This window comes from Gordionus sp. m RMFG-2023, chromosome 1 (genome assembly GCF_954871325.1).
Source record: "Gordionus sp. m RMFG-2023 chromosome 1, tfGorSpeb1-WG-v2, whole genome shotgun sequence".
Classification (NCBI taxonomy): Eukaryota; Metazoa; Nematomorpha; class Gordioida; order Chordodea; family Parachordodidae; genus Gordionus; species Gordionus sp. m RMFG-2023.
Window position 1 is genome coordinate 19,552,618 of NC_088775.1, and position 21,395 is coordinate 19,574,012.

Here is a 21,395-nt window from a genome sequence, read left to right on the forward strand (position 1 = left end):
ACCGATTTTGAAAAATATAATAAACCGATAAGATTTTGTTAAAGTCATAATTATGAGATTAAAAGGAGAATTCAGATAAACCATGTTCCTTAACTCGGGCTAAGGCCAGCATTTTGTGAACCTAATTTTTCCCCAAATTGAAAATACGACCAAATTTCTCCCGTAACCCTGTTCACACCTGCTATTTAGGAGTTATAAAAAGTCATTTTTTTATTTAGGCGTTCTGAAATAAAATTTACTGAATAAACAATTCCGATATGGTTATAAATATTTTTTAGCTAGAACGCCCTTTCAACACAATTCACATATTTGAATATTCGGTTTTAGTATTATTTGATATTATGCAATGATGTTAGAAGTGGCACTAAAAAGAAAGAAATAATAATAGTTGATGAACATATGTTTTTTTATTATTATTTTAGCAACCTTAAAGATTTGCCTAAACTAAAAATCAAATGTAAATGAGTATTTCACCTTATTATGTTAATATCATCCGTTTTCATAATTTTAATAGCGCACATATAAATATTTTCTAAAACCCAATTCCTGTATTTCACGATTCATTTTTTTGCGAATTCCAAATAACCTCCTTAAAGGACACGCCATAAAATGAATATATTTTAAAATTAATCTAGTAATCTCAAAACTATAGCATAATAATGTATAATATTTTTTTTAAAAAAAATAAAGCTTTAATTTTTCCAAGGGTCATAAATTAATTAAAATTTTGGTAAACTTTTAATTCAAAAATTTTATAAATTCCTAAAACTCATAAATAAAACATTGAATAAATAATACATAAATATTTTTTTTATTATTAATAACTGGTCGTAAGATAATGTACAACTATAAAATTTGTTCAAATAATATTTCATTTTTTTAAAAAAATTGAATTTTAAATTTTTAAAAATATTTGAAAAAAAGATTAAATTTAAATACAAGCTTTTTCGAACACTCATCTTTTATCCAAAATCATCTATTTTTATATTTAAGAATTCAGGGTTGTTTTTCTATTCACTCGATCAAATGTAATACCCCAGTAGACTAGAAAGGCAGACACGGTTTAAATTGTGTAAATAGTCAGGGGAAACATTAACGCCACCCTTCCATTAGAGATCTGCAAAGTTAGGCCCGGCCCGTACCCAGCCCGAGTCCGGCGGCCTAATTCTATTTAAAAAATCTGGTTCGGGCCGTCCCTAATATTTTTAAAAAAATTCGGGCTGGGTCAGGTCGGATTGGAATTTTTTTTAAATATTTCTAAATTTATCAATTTTATATTGAATTTTTTATGTAAAATAAAAATTTTTAATTTTATTTATTGAAACTAATGCCATATAATATATGTCTTTTATTTTGAATAATTATAAAAATTAATTTCTATATTTAAATAAATTCGGGTCGGGTCGGGCCGGTAAATTATTTTAAAAAAATTTAGGGTTCGGACCGGGCCGGCAAATCTTTTTAAAAGAATTTCGGGCCGGGCTTGAAAAATTAGGCCCGATGCAGATCACTACCTTCCATAAATCACGTCATCAATAAATTTTTAAATCAGCTCAAATATCTAACCATCTTGAGCCCGCCAACTTATCACAAGTAGACGGTTTAAGATATGACTATGACAACTATTCCTTGGGCTCTCGATAAATCTTTAGTATGGGTGATATTTGCTTCTCTTCATTCCCCCTTAACCAAAATTTAAGTATCTCAACAATTTGATTTTCATTCCAGCCACTCTATTAACGGCTCTTTTTTTCGCCTATATAAGTTTTTTTGGCAGTAAAATTAAACATTTAACCAAAAGTGAAAGAATTTTTACATATTAGACAGGAGATACAAATCAAAATTTTTAAATATAATTATGGTTCCTTTTTGGGAACACGATTGTTTAAATACTTATTTAATCATACAATTTTTATTTTTAGACTCTTTATTCCTATTTTAATATAGTTTTTACATGTGTCATTTTTATAATAATTTAAAATAAAAAGATACGGTATAAAAAAAATTAACTTTTTTTCGTGAAATTTCATTTTGCACAAAAATTTCCCATTTTAGTTCTTTACCATGATTTTGTAAAATATATCTGTGCTTGTGTTCATTTTAAATAAATTTTTAAATTTATTTTTCTGTAGTATAAACCTTAAATCTGGTTTAAAGAATTTTTCACTAAACCCGAACCCTTCATAGCTCAAATGAGGCTATGCAAACCCCAGACTTTTAAAAAACGTTATTATTTAAAGTTCTTTTGACATTTTTGTGTAAGATTTTAGTAGCTTAATATATTTCGACATCAAAATTAATTTTGATTTTTGCTAGTTCATGAGTTATAACGGTTTTTTGGAGCTTGGGATCTGCATAGACCCCACCTAATCATTCGTGTAACTTTTTTTATCTATTTTGTTTTGATATATTAACTAATAAACACTTTTATGCATTATTTTTATAATTAAAATTATATTATAAGAATAATTGAACCTTAGATAAACATTATACATCATCAATTTTATTTATATATATTATTATATCATATTGTGGTATTTGAAAATAATTGTCAGATTTTAAAAAATTTTGACTATCTTCTTAGCAAAAGTTATAAAATATTAATAAAATCTTAAAATAACAGTTAAAGTCACAAAATTAGAGATGTTATTCATACTTTTTTCACATTTTAATTATAACTAGTTCCATATATACAATAAAATATACTAATCATTTCATGCAACAGAATAACAGGTCAAAAATATACAACAGATAACATTATTATCACCTTTTATAATTGAGTCTTCTAATATAGATTTAGCATTTCGGAATGATTTTTGATTTTTATAATAAAAATATTATATTATTTAAATTTAGTAAGTAAACTATTCTGAACTTATATATGTTAGCGTCAATGTTTTTTTCCCGGCAATGTGTTACTTTTTTCAACTTTATATTGTTTTTTGAGCGTTTTTTTAAATTTAAATTTTACCGAAAATGTATTCCAGCATGTTTAGAATATGTATCTTTTGAATTGTAGATAATTTTACGGACAACTTTTGAGTCATTTATAATATATATAAAAAAATATATGGAAAAATTTTATATTAATTATATTAATTTTAAAAGTTCTTGGAAAAATTGTCTGAAATTCATAGGGTAGGTATTCCAAACATGACGGCATACATTTCCGGTAAAAACAAATTTTAAAAACGCGCTCAAAAAATGATTTAAAGCTGAAAAAAATAACACATTGCCAGAAAAAACACATTGACGCTAACATATATACTTGATAAATATATTTTTATTTGAAAATTTTATTTAATAATTACCCGATTTGAAGGGGTGGTTTATGTAGCGGAACATTATCAACCTTAACAACGTTTGGATGGTCCATAAAAGCTTCTCTGCCTTTGGCTTCTTCCCTTCTAATCAATTGTGTGGGAGATATAACTTCTTCTTGGTATTGTTCTATTGATTGAATTTAATTATTTTTTGATACTGTATATTTTATTTAATAAACAATTGCACACTTAATTTTATAACAAAATTTTTAAAAAAAATAAGAAATGGTAAATTTTATGCATACCACAATAATCAGGACTAAATTCCGATCTTTGGCCCTGGGATCGTTCCATAATTGAGAGCCGAGATGAGGGTTCCTTAGAAAAGATATAATATATGTTTATCAAGAGTGAAATTTTTAATTAAAATCATGACTGAAACAGTTAAACCGGATCGTAGTACACAAATTGATATTTTTATAGAGCATGAACAGAATACGTTTTTGTTGGTATGCAGCATTATTACAACCAACACAACAAAAATCCACTAAATTTCGCTCTCATTATTTTATTCCTACTTACTCTTAAGCTTAACCCATATGTTTTATATAAAATCACCAATTCATTCAACCGTCTCTTTTTTACTATGCTTCTGTAAAATATACAACATTTGTAAACATTATTGCCTAACGTGAGCTTTTCAAATCTCATTATATTAAAAATTTTGCATCCAAGCTATAAATGAATATGTTACAACCTACACAACAAAAATCCATTAAATTTTGCTTTCGCATATTCTATTTTATTCCTACTTACACTTAGGCTTAACCCATATGTTTTATATAAAACAATTCATACAACCATCTTTTTCTTACTATGCTTCTGTATACTATAAAACATTTGTAAACATTATTGCCTAAAGTGAGGCCTTTCCTAATCTCTCATTATATTAAAAATTTTGCATCCAAGCTATAAATGAATATGAAATTATTAAGGTTTATTAAATTCATTATGAAAATTTGTTTATTTCATAAGAGATAATAAAAAATTATCAAATACCATATCTCATTATTTTAAAATCAAATATTAAAAATTTCCAGGAATTTACCAGAACTTTTCACTTAACGTTATGTAAAATATGATATTATAAAAAGGCAGGTATTGGCTGGTGATATAAAATTAAATCGATTTTATAACTTGGTCTAGGAGTTTAATAGAATCATCTCCCAACGACTTCATTTGCTCTGATGTTAAATACCTATAAGAATGATCGCCTAGTATGGTATCATCACCTTGAAAATATTAAAAATTAAATTTATATTACTAGGGCTATGTTTGTTTTATTCAAACTTTTAATTACCCAAAAAGATTTCATAAAGGTTAAATCTTACCATTAATATTTAATATTTATGTTTCATTTTATTTTAATTTCAACAAATTATTAAATGAGATAATCCATTCCATATGGTTAAATAATGTTAATGGTTTATTTAAATGTAAATAAAAAATCAAAAATTAAAACAAATTATAACATCGAGTCTAGGCTAACATATGATTAGAAAAGATTAATATTAAAACCAAATTAATAATTAGTCTAGCAGGGTCCATTTTATTATTTAGGAGTAGGGATGGGAAAAACTCTTATATTATTAAATATTTTATCTTGACTTTCGTTTTTACTATTTTTTGGTTTAATTTAATTGAATTTTTTTTAAAATTTAATTCTAGTAAAATTGGTAGGAAAATGATATTTTTTGTTTTTATATCGGTTTACTTATTTTGTTTTACTTTTTGCTTATTTTTTCTGAATTTGATTTTTTTAGTTTACTAATAGTTCTTACCCCCTCTTTATGAGTTATAAAAATATATTTTCTTCATTTCGATATTATGAAATAAAGTTTACGAATAAACAATTCCAATAAAGTTATAAATATTTTTTAATTAGAACACCTTTACAACCCAAGTGACATGCTAATACTTAATCAATCTCATATTCTAAATATAATGCGGTTGCTTAATATATAAATTTTCTATTCCGAGTTGATTATCAAAAGATGCTTTAAATTTTTTCTGAAAAACATTTAAAAAAATAACAAATCGGTATAATAAATACTATAAATCAGTAAAAAAAAAAAAATAAATCACCCAGGTTTTTTTTAAATTTTCCATCCCGGTCCGGTTTACTTCTCGGGCCAGGCCTATATTTAAAAATTTTGATCCAGTTCTGCTTATCACTGATTTCCGTTCTCTTTAAACGCTAAAATTTTCATAAAATCTTTAAAATTGGGGGATAGGAGGAGGATCGAATAGGAACTTATTTCAATTCGATCGGATAGATTATAAATCGTTCGGGCTAGGTAGGACCTTTACAAAGAAAATCGTAATATATTTACTCGGGACATATAGAACCTGATAAATATGTTCGAGGATAATTCTAAAGATTCGATAAAAAAATTAATTTAAACATTAGAAAAGGTTGGGGTAGGCCAATCAGTAATTATTTTTTAAAGAAAAAATATTATAAATTAATCTAATTCCAAACTTTTAAAAAATTTGCTAAATAACGACACTGTTCGAAAAATAATTTGCACAAATTGTTTGGCCCAGTTTTCCCAGGCCCATATAATTACCCTAAATCCGATTTTTAAATGATCCATTATTGACCTTATGATAAAATCCATTAGAAAATCGAAATGGTGAACTTGGCTTTGATAATCTTTTACTAAGTTTTATCTTTTTTGAACTATAATGGTTATCGGAATAATCAAAATCTTCGAGTCCTATACTTTCTCCCTCAATATCAATAAATCTATTATGGTTATTAATACCGCAGAATCCGCAAAGAAGCGATGACATTTATTTTAAAAATTAAATATAATGTCAAATTCAATCAATCAAGAATATAACAAAGTTAAGACTTTTATAATGTCAGTTTTGGTCAATATTCAACACTAGCGTACTAAAACTTAACATAATATATTACGCAAGTCCTCGTTTTAAAGGATATAATTATTTTCAAGTTAGCTAAAAAAAAATTAATAAGAAGGAAAAATTTAAATGTTTTTAGGCTAAAAAAAATTAAATGAGATTAATAATTATATATAAAAAAATTAAAATAGCCATATTTTATTCGATTTTTAAACAAAATATTATAAATGTATTATTAGTTTAAACTAGTGCTGTAAACGTTACTACAAAAAAGAAACGCGTTACCGTTACTCGTTACATCTGAAAAATGGAAAGCGTTACCTTTACTCCTTACTATTTTCTCGTTACTTAAAAAAATTAAATGTTATATATAATGCAAAAAAATATTTATTTTTTTCCGACAATATATAATATAATAAAACTATACAAAAAGAACATATAAGATAAGATCTTTTTAATAATAAAATTTCCATATATAATTATAATATGGATAAAATTATACAAAAATAATATATTATAAGATAACATATTTATGTAACAATTTTTTATTTATTTTTAACAACAATTGATTTTCAAAACTTTGATCAGATAAACATGAGCGCTTAGTACTCAACACAGCTTTCGCCGTGCTAAACACATTCAATTGGCGCAGAGGTTGGGAGAGTTGTGTTATTTTATTAAAAATATTTAAGGAAATATCTTTATTTTTAAAAAAGATTGAAAGATCATCTTCACAGCGATCTTCATTCATTTCCTCATCAAAAAAAAATTTATCATTATCTGAAAATATTCTAGTGTGTATGTTGGATAAAGAAATCAAGCCTGTTCTTCTTTATCAATATCTTTTCTCAAACTGGAAATAAGTTCCAGCATTCTTCCTTTATTGACCTCTAATTTTATCCAGGGCCAATCCAATTTAAATAGTGGGTGAATTATTGCCGATAGTATATAATCATCATCATAGATGTGTTTGAATTTATTGAAAATATGATAGTCAAAATATAAATTATAAGCAATATCTATGGCTTCCAGGATTGAATCAATAAGCGGCTTACAAAACTTAAAATTATTTAAAGCCAATTTTTTAAAGTTTTGATATTATAATAGTTACAATGGGAGTGAGATATCCCAAATGCATATTTTCTTCGCTCTCTAAAATTGAAAGAGCCGTAGCTATCGGTTCCATAACCTATAAAATCATATTTTAATTAACACTAACCATACAATATTTATCTATGAACGACTTGTTGTTATCTGAAAATCTCTGTAATCCAGATTTGTCGCAAGATTCATCAAATTTTTGGCACCTTTAATAAGACTATTTATTAATTTTACAGAGTTATAGAAAGAATTCCATCTTGTTATAACAGGTTTAATCAAATATCTTCCCATATTTTCCTTAAAAATGGCTGCACAGTTAGAAGATTGCCCATGTTTATTCCACAAAAGTTTACATTTAGAAAATGTAATTTTTTAAATGGTTTTATAATGGACATCGTTGAGTGCCTTTTCAGTGTCAATACATAAGATTTAAAGTGTGTGCTGAACAGGAATAATGCTTAGGTAAGTATACAATACTATCATTAATATTTTGATCTTCAAATAGATCAAAATAATGGCAGTAGAACTATTTCATCATCCGATTCCTCTCCTTGTTCATATACTCTAATAAATTTTTAATAAATATATTATATAACGTTTTTTACTTGAGGGCTTTTAAATAATTTCTAGCATTATAATAAAATTACAATATGATTATAATATGTTCTTTTAGTAATAAAATTTTTATATGCAAAACTTAATTATAATAAATTCTTAGTCATAATATTTATATGTTTTTTATAAAGGTATTGCATTTGCAAAAAAAGTTATTTATATTTTGAAAATGTACTCATTTGTATTAGTTATAAATATAATTGTTAAATTATATATTTTTTTTTAAATACCATTAAGAGTAACAAGAATACTTAAATTTTATTGTAATCTTATTTTTTAAAAAATATTTATGTATAATAAATTTTTAATATAATAATCTGTAAAAAATTTTTACATTTCAAATTTATTTCATTGTGTACTATCATTAAAATAAATACATGGTTAAATAATAAGATGCTATCTATATATATAGTATTTTAATAATAAAATCTATAATGAATTTAAATAAATTTTTTTAAAATCATTTCATGATTACGTTTTTATATGTTTAAAATAATTATATATTAATTCATTCTTTACCTTCAAATGATTTTTAAGTTTGAGCTACTTGACATTGACGTTGAAATATTTGCGTTGGGGCATAATTTACATTTACAAAGTGTAGACTTGGTACCATTAATTTTCTTAATTGGTTTAAAATATAATTCAAATTGGGGCCAGTGAAGGGTTAAATCTTCTTCATCTGAAGAAGTAAGTACTATGGACATATTATTCTTTTAAAATAAATTATAAATTAATTAATAATATCATTATATTTACTTTGAATTTTGATTGAATATTAATTTCGACTGATAATTTAACAACGAGTATTTAAAAATAAATTTTGGAAGTGGTTGATATGAATTAAAACTCGGCTTAAATTATTAATATTAAGAATTAAAAAATAAATAAAAGTAATTTTATAAAACAATAAAATATGTTTTTTTTATTTATATTTTTTAAGAAAAAATATAAAGTAACGAGTAAAGTAACGTTTTGCGATACCGTTACTCAAAAAAAGAAACGCGTTACCCTTACTCTTACCTTTAGATGAAGGTAACGAATGGCGTTCCTTTACTTCAAAAAGTAACGTCGTTTACTTCAAAAAAGTAACGTCGTTTTTTTGACGTTACTTCACAGCACTAGTTTAAACAATTTAATTTTTCTATAAATCTTAAATTATATTATAAAAAAAATCTGTTAATCAATTCACAGATCATAATTAAAATCATGGAGAGCAAGCAAAACTAATAAATTAAAGAAAAATTAAATATTTCATAAATATGAATATTTAATATCTATGTTAACTTAAATATAAAAAACATCGTAATTTACTTGTACAAAATATTTTATCGAAACCGGGTCTAACAATGTGTGCATAACATTATTCGAACTGTGTCAGTCAGAATTTTAAACTTTTAATAACATTATCTTTTTCTTCCACAAAAATTAACTATAGATCAGGCTAAATAAAAAATTCCCGAACCGGGTAATCTATGCAATATTCTCGGGTCAGGCCAAAAAATAAATTTTTAATAAAAATAAATAAAAGACCATCTATAAATTAATGAAAATAAATAGTGACCTATAATAGTAACCATACAAAAGAAGGTTAATCTAGAAAATCAAGAAACATAACATAAAACAGAGAAGAAAATAAGGAAGAAAAATTAAGTCTAGTAAAACGAAGCCTATGTAGTCGGTTTAAAGCAAAGCTATGGCCAGCATCTGCCTAGCCATCTCAAAAATCGCTAAAGAGCATCTTTAAAAAAGGATAAGGCAAGTTTATAGAAGGAAGTTATGGTAGTGGATATAATTGGAATAAAAAAAGGCCATAAAAAAGAACAAAATCATATAACATATTTTTATTAAATGCAAGTTGCAATGCATTATTAAAATTAGGCATAAAATCTATATTTTAGAAGATATCATGATAATTCGCTTAAATAAAATTTTAAAATACAAAAAGAATAATAATTTTTAAATTATATTGTATTATTCAAATTAAAATTATGAAGTATTTTTATGACGAATACTAAATTTAGAAATTAAGTTTAAAAACTGATGTTTCTGCTATTTTAAATAAATTTTATTAGTCCTTACTTTTCAAGACTCAGAACCCTGAACCAGAATGATTCAGGATTTTTTACTGAACCCAAACTATTTTTTAGAAAGAGATCACAGCCCTGGTTTAGTAAACGGAAAATAATTACCCAGAAAAAAATCCCCATAGAAAATAATTCCCCGGGAAAAATCTAGTTTCTGTATTCAAATAAGATCGGCCCAGATTTTAAAATCATACTATTTTTTGGCCCTGAACGGCAGGTCTCTGCTTTAAATAAATCTAAATTTGTTTTTAAAATTCACCCTTCGAAGTTTCGAGGTTTCAATTAATTAAAAGAAAATTCAATAAATTATTGTTTGCCTTTAAACATTTTTTATAACTTTAAATTTTAAAGACTTATCATGACTGGAAGAAATTTTATAAGAAATATACCTTCATATCTTTTTTTTTTAAAAAAATATTCATTTTTACAATTTTACTTAGTGGTTTTTTAAATTATGAAATTATTTATCATTTCTAAGAGGTTTAATTTCAATATCCAATTTAGATATTTTAATTGAGGATTTTCACAATTGCCTTCAAAAATGGTTAGTCATACCTAGTGTTGCGTAATCGGCTAAAAACTACGCCTAAGCCTAAAAATCGGCTAAGCCTAAAAATGGTCTAACTAAGCCTATATAAATCGGCTAAAATTAAATTAGTCAAAATTCTGCATCGATGCTTAGCATTAATTATTATTTATTTATTTTAGTAAAATAATTTATTTTATTTATATTTAATGTAAATATTTTATTATTATCAACAAATAAACATGATATGATTTAATATTTTTTATTTATATTATTATATTTTGAAATGAAAATAAATTTATTTATTTGATGTTTTTTTAATAAAAAAAATAATATGCATTGTAAAAATGTAATATTCTTTTTAATATAATTTATTAGTGATTTTCACAATCTTCTTTGTAAATACATCTTTTATTGAGGAATTATATTGTAAATTTTATTAGATAAATAAACAATCTTTTAGGTGAAATCTTTTATAATTTTTTTTATCATTTTTTTTAAATTATCTATTTTTTATTAAATGAGGTGGATTTTATGAAACTTTTTTGATGATTATATATTATCTTTTTAAGGATAATATTTTAATGTGACAATTGTCATAATCGTTATTTTATAATTTTTTTGAAGAAAATATGTTAAAATAAGTATTGATAACATGTTTAAATAAAATTTAGTGAAGATGTACCATAGAAAATTGACAATTGTCATTATCGTTATTTTTAACGTTTTTTGAATTTTTTTGACGAAAATATGTTAAAATAAGTATTAATAACATGTGTAAATATAAATTTAGTGAAGATGCACCAACGAAAAGTGACAATTGTCATAATCGTTATTTTTAAAGTTTTTTGACGAAAATATGTTAAAATATAAGTATTAACAACATGTGTAAATATAAATTTAGTGAAGATGTGCCAATGAAAAGTGACAATTGTCATAATCGTTATTCTTTTGACGAAAATATGTTAAAATATAAATTTAGTGAAGATATACCATAGAAAAGTGACAATTGTCATAATCGTTATTTTTAAAGTTTTTTGATTTTTTTTGACGAAAATATGTTAAAATAAGTATTAATAAGATGTTTAAATAAAAATTTAGTGAAGATGTACCAATGAAAAGTGACAATTGTCATCGTTATTTTTAAAGTTATTTGAATTTTTTTGACGAAAATATGTTAAAATAAGTATTAATAACATGTGTAAATATAAATTTAGTGAAGATGTACCAATGAAAAGTGACAATTGTCATAATCGTTATTTTTAAAGTTTTTTGAATTTTTTTAATAAGATGTTTAAATAAAAATTTAGTGAAGATGTACCAAAGAAAAGTGACAATTGTCATCGTTATTTTTAAAGTATTTTGAATTTTTTTGACGACAATATGTTAAAATAAATATTAATAACATGTGTATATTTGTCGTATTGGGATTCGGAATCCGTAGGGATTCGGAATATCTTGATTTTAAATCCTTTATCGAGAGTCATTTAAAAAATTTTAAAGTCCGATTTAACCGGAAATGTATTCTAGCATGGGTAGAGTACCCAAACTGTAAATTTCAAACAATATTGCCATGAATTTTAGAACTACTTCTAATTTATATTAATTTTTATATGGATTTTTCATATAAATTATAAAAAACAAAATGTCTATCGCTGAAATTGGCTGAAATTTATAGGGTAAATACTCTACACATGCTGGAATACAATTCCTGTAAAATCAGCTTTTTAAAATCCAAAAATCGCCATTAGTAAATGATTTAAAATTGAGAGATTCCGAATCCCCACGGATTCCAAAACCCCATACGATATATATAATAAATTTAGTGAAGATGTACCAATGAAAAGTGACAATGTCATAATCGTTATTTTTAAAGATTTTTGAATTTTTTTGACGAAAATATGTTAAAATAAGTATTAAACATGTGGATGTACCATTGAGAAGTGACAATTGTCATAATCGTTATTTTTAAAGTTTTTTGAATTTTTTTGACGAAAATATGTATTAATAAGTATTAATAACATGTGTAAATATAAATTTAGTGAAGATGTACCAATGAAAAGTGATAATTGTCATAATCGTTATTCTTTTGACGAAAATATGTTAAAATAAGTATTAATAACATGTTTAAATAAAAATTTAGTGAAGATGTACCATAACAATTGTCATAATCGTTATTTTATAAGATTTTTGAATTTTTTTGAAGAAAATATTTTAAAATAAGTATTGATAACATGTTTAAATAAAAATTTAGTGAAGATGTATTCTAGATAAGCGACAATCGTCATAATCGTTATTTTTAAAGTTTTTGGATTTTTGTTGACGAAAATATGTTAAAATGAGTAATAATAGCTTGTTATAATAAAAATTTAGTGAAGATGTACCATAGAAGTGTGACAATTGTCATAATCGTTATTTTTAAAGTTTTTAAAATTTCTTTGATGTAAATGGGTAAAAATATAGATTGTAAAATTAAAATTGACTGAGTATTTGCCATAGAAAAAACATATGGTAATAATAGATTCTTCCCCAAAAACAGGAGCAAATTGGCATTTTATTACATCCGTTCATCGGGTCAGAAATTAATATGCAAAATTTATATCATAATATCTAATCCTAAGTTAGAAATTATTATTTTTTGCCAATTTTCATCAGACAATCTTGTTTAAAATTTGGCTAAACTTCTTTTTCTATTTTAAAATCAATATCGATGTAAGTTAACTATTTTCGTCAACAAAAATCAAAAAACTTTAAAAATAACGATTATAACAATTGTCGCTTATCTAGAGTACACCTTCACTAAATTTTTATTTAAACATGTTATCAATACTTATTTTAAAATATTTGTCAATAAAATTCAAAAAACTTTAAAAATAACGATAATGACAATTGTCACTTTTCTACGGTACATCTTCACTAAATTTTATTTACACATGTTTTTAATATTTATTTTAACATATTGTCGTCAAAAAAATTCAAAAAACTTATAAAATAACGATTATGACAATTGTCACTTTTCTATGGTACATCTTCACTAAATTTTTATTTAAACATGTTTTTAACACTTATTTTAACATATTTTCTTCAAAAAAATTCAAAAAACTTTAAAAATAACGATTATGAATTGTCACTTTTCATTGGTAGATCTTCACTAAATTTATATTTACACATGTTATTAATACTTATTTTAACATATTTTCGTCAAAAAATTCAAAAAATAAAAATAACGATTATGACAATTGTCACTTTTCATTGGTACATCTTCACTAAATTTATATTTACACATGTTATTAATACTTATTTTAACATACTTACTTCAAAAAAATTCAAAAAACTTATAAAATAACGATTATGACAATTATTATCCTTAAAAAGATCATATAAAATAACATCAAAAAAGTTTCATAAAATCCACCTCATTTAATAAAAAATAGATAATTTTAAAAAAATGATAAAAAAAATGATAAAATTTCACCTAAAAGATTGTTTATTTATTTAATAAAATTTACAATATAATTCCTCAACAAAAGATGTATTTACAAAGAAGATTGTGAAAATCACTAATAAATTATATTAAAAAGAATATTACATTTTATAGCAGCCTATTATTTTTTTTATTAAAAAAACATCAAATAAATAAATAAATTTATTTTCATTTCAAAATATAATAATATAAATAAAAAATACTAAATCATATCATGTTTATTTGTTGATAATAATAAAATATTTACATTAAATATAAATAAAATAAATTATTTTACTAAAATAAATAAATAATAATTAAGCATCGATGCAGAATTTTGACTAATTTATTTTAGCCAATTTTTAGACTTAGCCGATTTTTGGGCTTAGCCGATTTTTAGGTTTAGCCGATTTTTAGGCTTTACCTAATTAGGCTTAGCCGATTTTCACCTAAAATCTCGGCTAAGCCGTTTTGTAGTCAGCTAAAATTAGCCGATTACGCAATACCCATAAATTTTTTCAGTTAGCTGAAAAATAATAAGACTTAGTTTAAAATGAATTTACTCCTTATATTCTCAATTCCCGTTTATAAAAGAGTTACCACCATAAATTTTTTTATCTGAGCATTGAATTGTAACCATTTTATTTTCATCGTAGGAACTATAACATAATTTGGTGTCATATTTACTTTCCAAAATGTTAAAAATCTTGAATACTTTTTATGCCATCGCTGCATAAAGTATCAAAGCTACCATCATATTTATCGAGTCTCATATTTCAGAATTAACCTATTTAATCGTTCAGAATTAAAATTGGAACACTTTTGAAACGTTGAGAATATTCAAAGCTCAGAAAAAATACTGAATGTCCAGAAATATTTCTTAATGCTCAGGCATAAAACGGAATTGTCTAGAAAACGGATATTCAGTAAAAAAGATGAGAAAAATATATGAAAGGAATAAAAAAAATTCTATTGATTTTAAGAAAATAGTCACTATTAGCAATTATCCTGGTATTGCTTTCGTGTTTTTTCCCATATTGACTTTGCATTAATAAGTTCCCTATATATGATTCAAAAAATAGTTTACGCTATTGTCTTAGGGATTTGGATTTCGCCTTCTTTAAGGATTTTCACTATTATATATTGGCGATAAATTTTTGCTGTTATGTATTAGCTCTAAAAAAATCTCAGTAAAAGTTCAGCTATAAAAAATGCTCGCTATGGTCTTCGCTGAATAGCATGCGAATGTGGATTCACGACAAAAGCTTATCTATAAAATCAATTCGCTTTAAACATTCGCTATAAGTTTCGTTGTCTTAATGGTTTGTTATATTTAAAACTAGTGAATTTGAAAAAAATCTTGAGAAATTTTTTGAGCAAAATTTTTTGAAGAATAATTTTAATATAAATTGTGATTTCAATTTGATTTTTTATGTACAGAAATTATAAAAGATTTAATTATATATAAAAGAACTTTTAGAAAAAATATTTGAAATTTTTAGATAAAATTTGATCAATATATCTTTTTTGAAAAGAGATTTTTGTTCAAAATTTTTTAAATATTTAAAAACAATGAAAATTTTAAGAAATAAGTTTAAAATTATTTTTTGACCAAAATATCTATTACACTTCTTTTTAATATTTTTAATAAAGAGAACCCATGTCAAAACCCCTCTTGTTTTCATTGAAATCATAATTTAAAAAAACAATTGTCATTTTTCTATATTTCATCTTTACTGAAATCATATTATAAAATATTTTATGCTAAATTTGAAAAAAAAATTGCAACTTAAATAGTGCATCATCACTGAGATAATGGTAATATTTTAAGAAATATTTTCATTTTGTTATATTTAATATTTAAAAAAAAAATTATTAAGGGAATTTTTTGCTTATTAATTTCTACTTTATCAAAATAGAAAAAATGATGAATTTATTTCCAGAGAAATTTTTTCCGGGGAATTATTTCTCTGGGAATTTTTCCCTATTATTTTTAATACTGAGATATTTAGGGGGAATTATTTTCTGTTTACCATATATATATGGGAAATAAAATGGCGCGTCACCAGCCGATTTGTATTGTTATACATTTAAAAGAAAGTCGGCAATACATAACGTCGTGTAGCAGTAAAAACATTACATTATATAAATTAACCCTAAACAATATCAGTCAAACTACAGTTAACCTTTTTCCTAAGCTACCTGCTCGAGGTGTGTGTCAGAATATTTTTTATTCAAAGCTGGGGATCGAACCTGAGCGAAGCGCCTAATTCCCTTCTGATCTATATCTGTCGTTCTATGGATGGTTTATACCGTTAACGAATATTTTATACTTAAATGAAATTAAACCAATAACGTATCACGTTATGCATCATTACTTTAAAAGCGATCCGTTACTAAGAATATAATCGTGGTATCATATTAATGTCAAACAATTTATCATTTAAAACACCATTTTTAATATAAAACACATTAACAAAAACCGCAAGGATATATATATATGGTTTTTGTTTTTGATTTTAGTAATTAAATCTAAATGATTATCATGCTATTCATTTAAAAAAAATTATGTTTATTTTAAGTTAGATTAGTTATATTGGTTAATTATTAAATTACATTTAGAATTATGACACTTAATTCAGCATGTCCTATTATAAGAATAAACCTTTCAATTTCGTATATATTATATATGATATAAAAATTTATGACAAAATATTACCACTTATATCTTTCAAACCACCTTCATAGTGGCAATAAGCTGGAAGATAATCGGATTTAAAGGATTTTTCTAAATCTTTACAGTAATAATGAGTATGTTAGTAGTTTACAGGCGGAACATTGATTCATGCAATGAATGACAACGGACAACATAAAATATTATAAAATGAAATAAAACAATTATTATAAAAAAAGAGATTAATTAATAGAACACAATAAGCAAACTCGTGTTTTATATTATATAAAATTTAGCAAAAAAAATCTTTTAAAAAATATTTATTTTCATTTTTAAAGCTTAACTAAGTTCATTAGTTTTCATTTTCAACAGAAATTCTTTTTATTAAATAGCATTCTTATTTAAAAATTATTTAAATTTTTTTCTTTCTTTATATAATAATGAACAATTTACATAAATAGTACATTTATTCATTTAATGTTTCTGTCGATTATAAAATATAAATTTCCACTTTTCCATCAAAATTTTTCCATATAAAAAAACTTAATATTATAAGTACATATATAATTCTAATATAAAATGACCTGCTTCGTCCTCTGATTCAGACATATAATTTTCCTGCATAGTCTCTGGTGTGAGAACCTTGTATTTCTCTTCAACTGTAGTTGTCGTGGTGGTAGTTACTATTGTTTCAGTGACAACTTTCAATGTCTCAATCAAAGATACGTAGCCTAATTTTTGAGCTATCGACAAAGCTGTTTGACCTTGCTAAATAATTAGATATTTTTTAAAAAATAGCCTGATAATGTGTAAAAAAGAATTAAATCAAGAACTCAGTTATAAAAAATAAAGCATGTTACTTATCAATTCAGCAATACATTCGTAACAACTCATATTACAAAGTTAATTTATAATATAAGATAAATGATGATAAATAAAAATTCAATATAAACATAACCTCTTCAAAATTTCACTAACATAAGGTGTAGTCAAAAATTCTGAAATGTGGTTAAAATTTACCCAAAAAAAAGTGTAGACTATAAAACACATAATGAACAAAATTAATTAACATTGGTGAGGGTATCGGGCGAGGCATGTCTTTGGAGAAGTAGAGATACAACTGCTGAATGGCCCTGTTGGGCAGCTTGATGCAATGGAGTATACCCAGAGGCTGTAGTTCTGGCAGCTGGGTCTGCTCCTCGATCCAGCAAAAACCGAACAGCCTGAAGACGGCCAAAATGACAAGCTGTGTGAAGCGGGCTATAACCGGCTGCCGTGCGGGCGTTTATCAATGAATCTAATAAATCAGGAGACACAGAGTCGCAAAGTAAGCCTAGACATTCGGTAGTGTCGGATTGAGCGGTGAGATGGGCTGCCGTTAGACCATTCTTTAAAAAAATGAAAATTCTTTATTACGCTTAAAATATTTATAAATACTGATGCAAAAATAAAAACGAAATGGATTATGCTTTATATATTTTATAAATGCAAATTATTAATGAATATTAAGATAAAATTAAAAAATTTACATTTAAATATATATAAATGACATTTCACACAAAAATATGTATCAAAAAATAAGATTTTCCTTCTTACATTGGATGCCGCCAGAGGATCAGCTCCGCATCTGAGCAAGAACTCCGTCATGTCAGCGTTCCCCGCTTGAGTGGCGAGGTGTAATGGAGTGAAACCTGATCGGGATTTAGCATCGACCCCATTTTTATGCTTATCTGAGCCAGGCAAGGCGGATACTAGCATATGAGCTATGGTGATTGTATCATTCTTCTTGGCCGCTATATGAAGTGGAGTGTAACCATTGTTGGCTTTGGCTAAAGGATCGGCTCCACGTTCTAGAAGTAGACTAACTAAGGCTGGCTTGTCATAATGGGTAGCCACGTGCAATGGAGTAACGTCGTTCTTAATAATGAAGGGAAAACAAGGATAAATGATATAGATATGAAAAAAAATATTGTGCACTCTACACGTATTCACAATCCTTTTATAAAAATATTTATACAAATCTATTTCGGGTTATCTTTTATCAAATCAACATTCTAGCCTTTTTTGAAAAGTGCTAAAAACTTCAATCATATAAAACTTAGGCAAGAACATAACAATTTAATTTTTGTAATCAAAGAATCATCAAGCATTTTAACCTTCATTCATACTTTAAATTTTTATTAACTTAGTTATAAAAATTCCTTTTAAAATACAAAACTTTTCCAACCTTTCCTTTAACATCGATCTCGGCTCCCTTATCTATGAGTATCCGAGCGATGGGGTAGGCCTGATCACCGGCCGCTCTAGCCGCCAAATGAAGTGGGGCAAATCCTTTCTTTGATAACCCATTTAACACATGATCGTAAAGTGGAAGTCGTTCTGAATTATTAATATAAATTCAATTATTTAAAAATTAAAAAACTAGAGAATAGTGAGCCCTGAGCCGTATACAATTAAAACATTTTCAAGATTCACTTAACAAGTTATATCGTGACAAATTTTTTAACGATTTAGGTTCAGTAAATAATAAAGAACGGTTAATACAGTTTTAACGGTGGTTCGGTTCGAATCCCTGAAGAAAATGACTAGTTAACTATTATGAATATTAGTTTTTAAAAACTTATTTGAAATGGCGGCTATTAAATTTATAATATCTTTAATTCAGTAAGTCATTTCGAGTTACAGTCATATTTGGCGACTAAAATTCAGTTGATCATATTGCTCGATTCATCCATTTTACATATATCGTTCATTTTATATAGTTTGTTTTGTCAGCCATGTTGCACTTTTTATGATTCATTCACTCTCTGCAATAATATACTTCCTCTCGTCCATTTTATATTTCTCACTAGACATAATTCTAATAAGTAATGCAAATTGGTTTGAATCAGAAAGTTAGAACCAAATATATTTTTACGAACCAACCTTAGCCAATATTTAATAAGGTTAAGATTTCTGCATAAAATAATTTTGGAACAATTTTTTAACGATCAGATGTTCTTCCTGCTGTCAATTCCTTAAGGTAGCGTTTACACCGAGTTAAAAAAAAGGTGATCATATTTTTATCCCAGACTTCCTGGTTCAACCATTACCCCCCCCCTTCGGAGACGCCACTTCCCCGCCATGTTGAGGTAGGATTTCGTAATAAAAAAATTGATTGTCATTTTCGATTACCTTGATATTAGTGGTAGCACATATATCTCAATCCTAACGACTTTCATGATTTATTAATCATATTGGTATTTATATCCCGATTGTTTTTAATCACTTCGGATTAGTTGTCAAAAAATATACAAATATATTCAGCTTTTATATATATAATTATGTTACATGATTAGTTGATAAAAAAGGGAAACTTAATGATGTTCAAAAAATAAAAAAGAAGCAAAATAAGTATGCAGTTAGACTGGTATGGTTTGGACATGCTGAACGGAAGGCAAAAGAGGATTGTATGAATTGATTCGGCTTAGTGAAAGTGGAAAAGACCTCGAGGCGCACCAAAGACAAGGTAAATGAAAGTGGTAGATAATGACATGAAAATACTAAGTTTAACCAATGACCAGAACCGTGGAAAATGGACGAAGGAGAAAATGGTCTACCCGGGTTAATTTGAAAAGGTATATAAACGAAGAATAAAACGAGAGCCAAAAAACTGCTTATTGTAATTAGAATTTCTTTAAATCTAATTTTGAAAGAAAAAATACAAAAAAAAGTAAATTTTATAGTTTTATCTAATTTTAATTCACTTTAAATTGATATTCTTTAATTTATACTTTTAAAACAAAAATTTAACCCATTTCGCTCAACTCTTCAAATATGGTTTAGTTAAAAACCATTAAACCTAAATCAATCCTTTCATATTAAATTCTATGGCGAATTTATAACCTAATAGGGCAGAGAGGGTTTCGGGATGAGCCTCCTTGACAGCCAGATGGATGGGGCTGTAATCATCTGTCGTTAAAGCCGTAACAGAAGCACCATGCTGTAGTAGGAGACAAGTGGTGTCTGTGTTACCGAGCCGCGAGGCGATGTGAAGAGGGGTCTGGTTCTCCTGGTAATTTTAAATAAAAGATTAAATGGTGGCATTGTTTTATGAAAAGCATGCAGGATATTAATTATCTTGGGTATTTCTCATATATTATATAGGTATAAATGAACACGAAGAAGATGAATGAGAGAATAGGAATAGAACAAGGAAAAAATTATCATAAATAAGGTAACTAGCATGTAATTTTATATTTACTAAAATAATTGCCTAAGAATGGTATATCTATAAAATATAATTATATTTTAGATTAAGACTTTCAAACAAAAAATCAAAAACCATAAAAATATTTCTAGAACTAAAAAAACTTTCAAATAAGATTAAATGTTATAAAGGCGATATAATATAAATATTCATGGTGCTAACCCTCGCTTGACAATCGACCGTAGCGCCGTGTCTCAAGAGAATTCTCATGATATCCGTCTGATTGGCTCGAGCTGCCAAATGAAGAGCCGTTTCGCCTCTAATAGTGGCGGCATTGACGTCTATAACATCTTCACTATCAACGCGCTGCTGTTGATAGTTAAGTAAGTACACGACTACGTTCATATGACCCATAAAGCAAGCCACATGAAGAGGGGTCAGGCCTGACTCCGTTGTGCAGGTTATAGTGGCGTTCCGGGAGAGAAGAACCTCCACTATTTTCAGCCGGTTTTTCTTGCAAGCTATGTGAAGTGGAGTAAAACCGTTCTA

General features: G+C 25.8%; 1 protein-coding gene across 5 annotated transcripts in view; it reads right to left on the reverse strand.

Annotated features, from left to right (window-relative positions):
• The window catches only part of LOC135922067 (ankyrin-3-like), a 101,107-nt gene that overhangs the window by 50,961 nt on the left and 28,751 nt on the right, over window positions 1-21,395 (reverse strand). For 3 of the 5 annotated variants that reach the window (XM_065456483.1, XM_065456482.1, XM_065456484.1), the window contains exons 10-20: window positions 21,069-21,392; window positions 20,543-20,708; window positions 18,885-19,036; window positions 18,254-18,574; window positions 17,728-18,045; window positions 17,242-17,425; window positions 16,703-16,777; window positions 4,461-4,555; window positions 3,569-3,641; window positions 3,312-3,450; window positions 2,768-2,785 (exon numbers count right to left, since the gene is read on the reverse strand). In XM_065456483.1, the coding sequence (XP_065312555.1) occupies window positions 2,768-2,785; window positions 3,312-3,450; window positions 3,569-3,641; window positions 4,461-4,555; window positions 16,703-16,777; window positions 17,242-17,425; window positions 17,728-18,045; window positions 18,254-18,574; window positions 18,885-19,036; window positions 20,543-20,708; window positions 21,069-21,392 (1,865 nt within the window). The remainder of the gene's footprint in view (window positions 1-2,767; window positions 2,786-3,311; window positions 3,451-3,568; window positions 3,642-4,460; window positions 4,556-16,702; window positions 16,778-17,241; window positions 17,426-17,727; window positions 18,046-18,253; window positions 18,575-18,884; window positions 19,037-20,542; window positions 20,709-21,068; window positions 21,393-21,395) is intronic. The other 2 variants (XM_065456486.1, XM_065456487.1) reach the window with 2 other exon arrangements.